Here is a 9,763-nt window from a genome sequence, read left to right as displayed (position 1 = left end):
TCAAAAACTATCAGGCCAGAAAAGCTCAAACTTGTGTGGAGGCATCCTCAGGTAGTGTAGATTCAAGTTTGTTCAAAGCATGGTCCCCAGGGGAAGGGATGGGGCCACAAGAGGGGGATCAAGTTTTACATAGGAATATATAGAGAAAATCTTTAAAAATCTTCTTCTCAAAAACTATCAGGCCAGAAAAGCTCAAATTAAAATGGGAGCATCCTCAGGTAGTGTAGATTCAAGTTTGTTCAAATCATGGTTCCCAGGGGTAGGGTGGGGCCTCAATTGGGGGATCAAGTTGTACATAGGAATATATGGAGAAAATCTTTAAAAATCTTCTTCTCAAAAACTATTAGGCCAGAAAAGCTCAAATTTAAATGGAAGCATCCTCAGGAAGTGTAGATTCAAAATTGTTCAAATCATGGTCCCCGGGGGTAGGGTGGGGCCACAATTGGGGGATCAAGTTGTACATAGGTATATATGGAGAAAATCTTTAAAAATCTTCTTCTCAAAAACTATTAGGCCAGAAAAGCTCAAATTTTAATGGAAGCATCCTCAGGAAGTGTAGATTCAAAATTGTTCAAATCATGGTCCCCGGGGGTAGGATGGGGCCACAATTGGGGGATCAAGTTTTCCATAGGAATATATAAAGAAAATCTTTAAAAATCTTCTTCTCAAAAACTATTAGGCCAGGAAAGCTCAACTTTGAGTGGAAGCATCCTCAGGTAGTGTTAATTCAAGTTTGTTTAAATCATGGTCCCCGGGGGAAGGGTGGGGCCACAATAGGGGGATCATGTTTTAAATAGGAATATATAGAGAAAATCTTTAAAAATCCTCTTCTCAGAAACTATTTGGCCAGATAAGCTCAAATTAAAATGGAAGCATCCTCAGGTAGTGTAGATTGAAGTCTGTTCAAATCATGATCCCCGGGGGTAGGGTGGGGCCAGAATTGGGGGATCAAGTTTTACATTGGAATATATGTAGAGAAAATCTTTAAAAATCTTATTCTCAAAATCTATTAGGCCAGATAAGCTCAAATTAAAATGGAAGCATCCTCAGGTAGTGTAGATTCACGTTTCTTCAAATCATAGTCCCCGGGGGTAGGGTGGGGCCACAATTGGGGGATCAATTTTTACATAAGAGTATATAGAGCAAATCTTTAAAAAATTTCTTTTAATAACTATTTGGCCAAGAAATCTCAAATTGGCGTGTAACCATCCTCAGATAATGTAGATTCAAGTTTGTTCAAATCATGGTCCCTGGGGGTAGGGCGGGGCCACAATGGGGGATACATTTTTATATATAGAGAAAATCTTTAAAAGTCTTCTTCTCAAAAGTATTAGGCCAGGAAAGCCCAAATTTGAGTGGAGGCATCCACAGATCATATAGATTCAAGTTTGTTTAAATAATAGTCCAGGGGTAGGATGAGGCCACAATGGGGGATGAAATTTTACTTAGGAATATATAGAGAAAATTTTTCAAAATCTTCTTTTTAAAGACTATTTGGCCAGAAAAGCTTAAACTTGTGTAGAGGCCTCCTCGGGTAGTGTAAATTCAAGTTTGCAAAATCACAGTCCCTAGTGGTAGGGCGGGACCTTGATGGCGGTTTGAATTTTTGCATAGGTATATATAGAGAAAATCTTTAAAAATATTCTGGGAAAGTTTTTGGTCCAAAACTCAGTACTTAGTGTGAAAGCACAGGTTATGAGATTAAAGGTAGATTTAAGTTTGATGAAACCATGATTCCCTAGAGAATAGTGGGGCCACGAAATGGGGGGGGGGGGTATATAGGAATAGAGAAAAATCTTAGAGGTACAACAACAAAAGGGGCTTGGTATTTACCAAAAAATAAGAGGTGGATAAAAATGGGCAGATTTTCAATTTTTTTTTAGCAAGATCTACTGTACTCAGTTGTCAAGATATTTTGATACTGTAATGCTAATTTGATCAGAATTAAGGCAATTGTTGCTCAGGTGAGCGATGTGGCCCCTGGGCCTCTTGTTAATACTAATCCATGTACCTTATACTTTAGTTGATTTAAAAGATCTGATAGTTTAAGTTGCAAGAAACAAATATTTAAATATGCTGTGCTTAGAATTTATGATATGATTTTACGCTTAGATTAATTCCTCACGTTTAATTAGGAATCTACAGTATTTGACTTAAATACTTCTCATGCACTAGCACCATGCTGTCTTTGATAATCAATTAATTTTCTGCTGATTTGAGAAACTATTTTAAGGTTTAGTAAGACACGTCATATCAGTGTTTACAGATTTGCCCCTTAGAATTGTGAATAAATAATTAAATACAGTGTGAATTTTAATTTTCAGGAAAGTCTTAGTGAAGCTTCAAAACTAGAACCATCAGACAAAGGTAAAGTATCAAATAGACAGGCCATTCCCTTTTCATTTTAATTATATAGAAAGTATTTTAAACTTCAATGAATCATTTCTTTAGAAATACAAACTTTCACATTTTTGTATCATTAAAAAAACAAATCTGTCACATGGTTTAATGAATAGTTTGTTCATAGGGTTTTTGCTGTATTAGATATGCAGATTTTAAAAACTTGCATGCAATGACTATTGCAGGTATTCAGCGAGAGCTAGCCAAAGTAAAGAAAGTCCTCGAGGAATATAAAACTAAGGAGAAGAAAATGTATGCAAAAATGTTTGCATGATAAGATTCCAATTGATATACACATATAAATTAATTTCAGCATATGTGTAGATGTCAGTAACTAGCACTGGACATTTCTTGTTCAAATGTATTAGAAGTACTATTATGTAGAGGTCATCATTTTTATGATGTCATAATAGTACTGTGGAAACAGTCCACTCAAAATAGAATACAAAGAGAGAGAGTAAAGAAACCAGTGTGAATGTTTCAGTAGATGTATTTGTAGTTACCAGGTTTACAGTTTGTTGTTATATGTGGGTAGGTAGTCTTACATGCACCCACCGTTGAACTGTATTGTTGGACAACATGTAGAGGCACTTGCTGATTCGTTACTGCCGTCTGTTTCATCTCATTTTTGTTTTGTTAGCTTTATCTGTCATTGTTCATTTAAAAAATAAATATGTTTCTGAATCCTTGTTGTGATATATTCCTTTTATGATATGAATCAAAGTTTGCAATTACTTGACAATTGTAACGAATTTTTCTTCAATATTTCAAATGTTTGTTTTAATCTTCTAAAATGTCTTTGTAATAAAATTTTAAAAATAGAATGAGTGATTTATTTGTGCGTGGGTTGAATTAACATTCGCCAGTAATAAACATTGTGGTCAACCATGGCCAAAAAGCTACGATTCTCTCCCATACAGGAGAGAGAGAAAAAGAGATGTAAACTCCGGCTTGGCTTAAGATGATGGGAGATAGAAAACAAATGAGCTGGATAAAAATCACATTCTACATATACATCATAAACCAAAATATGGGAAAGTTTGTACCCTTTATTCGATCACACAGCTTTGGATGGATGTATAATGGCATGGTGCCGATAGTTATTTGTACCCCACACATGACCAGCGACACTGATTACATGTACGGGGGGGGGGGGGGTGTTGGGGGGTGTTACCCTTTTGAACTTAGAATTTGGCCATTTAATGAATGTAGTAATGAGTTATTTGTCAGTGCAACTCTCTTAAACTACCGAACAGAATTTTGTGAAGATTTGTATTTTCGAAGAATTTTTAACCTAGAAATTGTTATTTTTTTAACATATGGAAGAAGATGTGGGAATAAGCGCAAATGCCCATTGGTTTAATCGTAAAATACAATTTAATTTTTTTTTTTCAATCAAATCTATTTGATAATTTGATAATTTTATAGCACAAGTTTGCAAAACACAAAATTCCTTACAATATTCATTTTGAATATTTAAACAAACTATAAGAAAAAATATCATTGCCTCAATATATTAATCCTCAGGTAATCGAACCCTCAACCTAAGAACCTTGTTCTATACCTTAGGTCTGGTGCCCTAACCACTGAGCCATTTCAGTCACAGTAAATGGCGATATCCGACGTTGGTATCGCGCTATGTAACCAGTATAAACAAATGGTTGAAACAAACGTTTTTTTGTCTAGTTTAATCGGTTATTGATGTAAATTGTCAATGTAGAAAGAAGATTGTGCAATTAAAGGATGCTGTTATACTAAAATAAAAAATAAAACTGTAGGGAGATTTTACGAGCGCGCATAATTGTATCATATCCAGGCACATACCATATGGTTTTTGAAAATGGATTGGGAGGGCGGGGTCTCATCAAAAGAATTTGACAAACCAAAAAAAAAGGAAAAAGAAAATTACAATTTCCCAAATCGTGAAAACCCTAATCCGTGTTTGTGTGTTGGGGGGTAGGGGGGGAGGGGTGGTAGTGTACTTTTCTGTACTGCATACCTTAATTAAATCATACCATCATTTCCTTCTTTTCACAGATTCACAATTTATTTACTAGCTACGAAAAATGTGGAAAAGGTGTGTGTGTGTGGGGGGGGGGGTGATATTCATGTTTATTCACTTTTTTATATGTAAATTTATGAAAAATATCTGTTGCAAGAAGAAGTTGGGAGGGTAGCCCCCCTCCCCCGTTGATGCCACCCGCCTACCATCTACCAAATAAAAAAACAGTGCTGGCGGTAAAGTGCATGGTTTCAGGAGAGCGCTGCTGATACATGTACATTGTATTATACAGAGAAGTGAACATGCAAAGCAATCCTAAAGACATGGATGGTTTTGTCTGTCCACCTGTCAAAAGAGAATGTTTCAATCTATCAGTAGGTCGAAGTACAAAGATAGGCATTATACCTACGTACGTATGTATCAACACTGATAATTGGCGGACCTTACTATACTTCATCTTGAATTAAGGATTTCATTTAGATTAATGAATGATTAATTTACATTTCATCGTCATTGGAATTTATGAAATAAATGATAACATCTGCAACCTAGCTTTTGCGCAATTTTTCGTATACACGCTTGCAATCATGTTTTCATTTAAAGTTGCGTTCCGATTTTGATCGACAACATTCTCGTTTATATTTATATATATAGTTCATTCCATTCTTAATTTTTCATGAAAAGTTTATTCCCTAAAATGGTGTTTGCTATAGATTGTACGTGAATAAAGTACAATTCAATTATATAAAGGGCACTGAGATAAATGATAAAAGTAATAAAGGTACGTGAAAGTAAAACAAACTACAAAAAATGCGTTTAAGCTGTCTCCTCAAAGACTTAAAAGAAAAAGGGTCTCTATTTTTAACCAAAGACAAATTGGAATTTCGATGAAATCCTATATTTAAAACACTGAGTTCTATTTTCAATGCTGTCATTCCTCTTAACCCTATAATACCGGTATCTATATTTATTCAACAAATCTGTTTTGTTGAGAAATTCAAATGATTGTCATCGATTAAACATCCTGCATGACAGGTACAGCTGCCTGAATTGATGACCGTCGGTGCCTGGTAAGATACCAATACCCACTGCGTGTGCACATATATGTATTTCTTTCATGAAAGCATGGCATGTCGAACGAATGCATCTCAACAGGCCAGCGCAAACATCGTATTTTGAAAGAGTGGGGGGGGGGGGGGGGGGGTGGAAGAGCAGACCAACCGAAAATCAAGACGAAAAACAATTAATAAATTTAAAAATTAATCAGTTCACAAATTATCAAAATCCCAGTCTGCGAAGTTAGCGGGAGGGGAGGGGGGGGGGGGGTCTCGTATATATGTATCTTTGAATTTAATCAGAATTATATATATGCATACTTTCCCTTAGGCCTATATTGATTTTGCGTTGTGCTAGAAAGAAAAAAAAATAGGGACAGTTCGTTAAGAATTTATATTTCTATATTTGATTTCTATAGGAAAAAGTTGATTTCATAGAAAAAAATGATTTTCAACTCCAGCCCTCTCCAATATATATATATAACATCTTTCATTTTTGCGTAACAGGTGGGTTCATTTTATCAGAGAAACCACTATAAATCCATCTGTTAGCTCACAAAAGGAGTAAGTAAAAAATAAGAATCGCAATGTCTTTCACTCGAAATGTTTGCCTATTAAGCAAAACTATGTACATCGCGTTATAAATTGTAATCAAACGCACACTTTGCAATCATTTTAATTTTTTAGATAACTTTTGATGTTTTCTGTTTGGAAATTTAAATATTATCAAATGTTTTTTGCTGTAAGAAAAGTCGTTATTAATTAACGTTGTATACGTAAACTCCCGCACTGTTTACTCATCTTCAAATGACCGGCAGTACTGCATGCATACCTGCTATGAGGGGAAGATAACTCTTTCAGTACGATAACTCTAGTTTATGGGAAGACCGAATAAAATGGTTTGAAACAGTTTACGCTTTTTATAAACCGCTTCGCGGTTTATAAAGCGTAAACTGTCTCATTCGCGGTTTATAAAGCGTAAACTTTCCCAAACCATTTTATATCGTATAAAACAAATAAATATTGAATTCATTCCTTAATGGTGGGTCGCGGGTTTACCCATTAAAAATTCTCACGAGAAAACATACCCTGAAAATTTGTCAACTCGTTCTGTAGCATTTAAAGTTCATTATTTAAAATATTTATCAAATTTGTCTACGCTGTTTTTATGCAATACCGCCTTGAACTTGGTATTGTTGATGGTGCTGTTTTGACGCTTTTCTAATGAATACATAGGAAAATGAGCATTTTTCAAGATGGAGTTATTTTGAGAAATTGCAAGTAACTTTAAATCAGTTAAGACAAATTTATCAACTGTTTCTGTGCGTAAAGAAAAAGTGATTTAAAATAAATTAATGTAAAAAAAATTATATGTGTTCTCGCTAGATTTTTTGCTATTTTATTTTTAATTTTTGATAATTTTACCAAAAATTGCCGTATTCTCGTATTTGACGTCGTGAGTACGACGTCATTTATTTTTAACCCGTTCCACTTATTTATTGATAACATCACTTAAAAATCAAATTTAGACTTCTTAAGTTTAAACTAGAAGCTTACATTTCTGAAAAAGCAATTTTAGAGAGAATGAAATTAATACGGAGATAAAAAAGCATATTTTTATTATGAATTCGAAGTTATAAGGCCTCCCGTGTACCCCCAGTTAGTATTGGCCTGTAAAAAACAATAATTTTAATTTTGCTTTTGTATTATAAAGACATTCTTTTAAATAATTGAAACGATTTGTTTAGTTGCTATTAAGAATATTAAATTAAAAAGCCCACTTTTGCCCTCTTATTCTAAATCAGAGAACGCAGAGCATAATATTTTTTTATCTAAAATTTAGAGGAAAGGATGGTTCCAAATTTTTAAGTAGGTTCCCAATTTCCACATTCTCTTTGTCAAATGTTATGTTAAATGTTAATGTAAATATATGCGAATAGTCTCAAATCTATAAAACGGATGATATTTGTAAGATATGGACTTTTATTTTGGTTATCAAAATCTTCACAATTATTGAACTAATTTAGAAAATTTAATTCCCCGGCTTTGCTCGTCTCTTTTTTCGGTCAAAATAGTTACGATATACTTACAATTAATGCTTGTAATTTTTTTTCTTTTGAAGAATTATTACTGACCAAAACTATTTTACAGACTCTCTCTCTCTCTCTCTCTCTCTCTCTCTCTCTCTCGTTTGAGACTACATGACTGTCATTACTTAGCTTTTATGTACAATTTCACATAGAGTTAAAATGTAAGTTCTTGCAAATAATCTACGTAGTTATGATGTATTGCTTCCAATCTGCATTTCCAACTTACGATTCCTACATGAAAACAAAAACTTGGTATGAATTACTACTTTAGTATTTACACTATATACCTACTAGTAAAATGGAATTACTTTATTAGATCTATAACTAAGAGTATTTGACGTTAGAAAATGTGAAGCGGGAAACCTTGAGATGTCTCCTTTATGACGTCATAAACAAATGTGCACAAAACAGCCAGTCGAGTTGTCTTAATTGAGTACAGAATTTGATGACGAAAGCAAACCCGCGACCCACCTTAAATAAAACATTCATATTTGAACTGCGTGCGCTATCATTATCAAAGGGAAACGCATCGCTCTTATGACGTCATAATAGCTGCTCTAATATGCATGCTCTATTATGACGTCATAATAGCTGCTCTAAGATGCATGATCAAACGGTAAGTATGTACGATATAGTTTTATCGACGGTATGATTTAGCTTTCTCTATCATGATATACGAATGAAGGTATGTTATATCATCACAAGGACAGCTATACAAAGCTGGTATGTCTCGCAAATGAAATCCCCACCAGCTGCAAGTCCGTCACATATTTCCTTGTCTCTATGGTAATCTCGGATTCTTTTCTTTGATGAAAAAGGAATCGGTGAACCTTTACTTCTTGTGTTTTAAATGAAGGGAGTAATTCTGAAATCAGTTTAATAAATAAGACAATTATCATTATTATTTTTACTCCGTTAGTAATATTTTTTTGACAGTTGCTAATTTTTCTTGGTTTTGTTTTGAGCTATACCTTTCATTCGCCTTATTTTTGAGAGACGAACACTTTATAAAGTTTCACACAAATTAATTCAAGTACAGATAATCATAAAAGTTTCTTATTCAATTATTCTTCATTAGGTTTAATTTTAAAACTTGTCGTATGATTATTATTATTATACGGAGGAAAAAGAGACACACAGAAATACTTTAAGTTAATAATTTTAGAGTCCGTCATTCGCGTGAACTTTTCAGATGGAAATATGCACTTTAATCAAAAGAATTTGCAAGTGCGTACATTTTATACACACCGTGCGAACTCTAGGAACGAGGAAATCTTAATAAGAAATCAATAAATATAATTACAATCGCACTTTTAGTACTGTCAAGTGCGTTGACAAAAATAAACTGTCGTGTCATTATAAGATATATTGTCAAGTCGTGAAATGTTGAATCATGTATATATCATTCAATAAAGTTTTGCATTTTTTTTTTACAATTTTGAAAAGTACTCTTAATATAAAATTCATATCAAGAATATTTTTAAATGAAAAATTAATCAGTTCATCTTTCTGTCACCTTTATTCCCTCAGTCTAGAATCTGAGCAAAGCTATATATACATGAAGATATATATTTATTTTTTTTGCGGAGAATAGACCATCTCATAAAAAAAAATTCTGGATATATAGTTTTTTTTTTTAAGAAATAAAGTTGCAGTTTGACGATATCTTAAATTACAAAACTTAAGAGTATTTGGTCGAACCACAGTCACCTGACGTTGTATATATTTCACATGAGTTAAAAAATATACCCTTACCTTATTATTGGTGGGGATATAAAGATATATAGGGTTGAACATAATATGTTCTTGCTAAATAAATCCCTTTTTGACCGTGAAGATAGTACATTACATTATTGATAGGCAGTGAAACTCTTCCCAAATTTGATTATTATTACATGAATTGCAAACGAAAAAGGTATAAAGAGAAAATATCATGTATGGATGTCAGTACATCATACATATCCTCTTTTAAATGATCCGCGCTTGGTTTTAAAACAACAAAAATAAATAATTTTTTAAAATAAAAAGTGATCGAATTGGTTGCAGGAAAAATAACTACCGCATTTGAAAAAAAGGGTTGCAGTGTGTTAATCTGAACAATATAATATATAATATATATTTGGTGAATAAACACATTAAACCCTGTAGAGCATTCATAAATATAATGAAAACATAATGATGGCAAAAACCCAGTTTTTCATCACCCTAAACGTAAC

The 9,763-nt window shown here is 33.3% G+C and overlaps 1 protein-coding gene across 1 annotated transcript in view; it reads left to right on the top strand.

Annotated features, from left to right (window-relative positions):
• Positions 1–3,224, top strand: part of LOC128192368 (peptidyl-prolyl cis-trans isomerase D-like) — a 15,120-nt gene extending 11,896 nt beyond the window's left edge. Inside the window, exons 10-11 of the mRNA XM_052864978.1 lie at positions 2,325–2,367; positions 2,586–3,224. Coding sequence (XP_052720938.1) covers positions 2,325–2,367; positions 2,586–2,674 — 132 coding nt within the window. The 3' untranslated portion in view covers positions 2,675–3,224. The remainder of the gene's footprint in view (positions 1–2,324; positions 2,368–2,585) is intronic.
• The last annotated feature ends 6,539 nt before the right edge of the window (positions 3,225–9,763 follow it).

Source organism: Crassostrea angulata, chromosome 7, assembly GCF_025612915.1.
Source record: "Crassostrea angulata isolate pt1a10 chromosome 7, ASM2561291v2, whole genome shotgun sequence".
NCBI lineage: Eukaryota > Metazoa > Mollusca > Bivalvia > Ostreida > Ostreidae > Magallana > Magallana angulata.
This window is presented reverse-complemented; position numbering and strand designations above follow the sequence as displayed.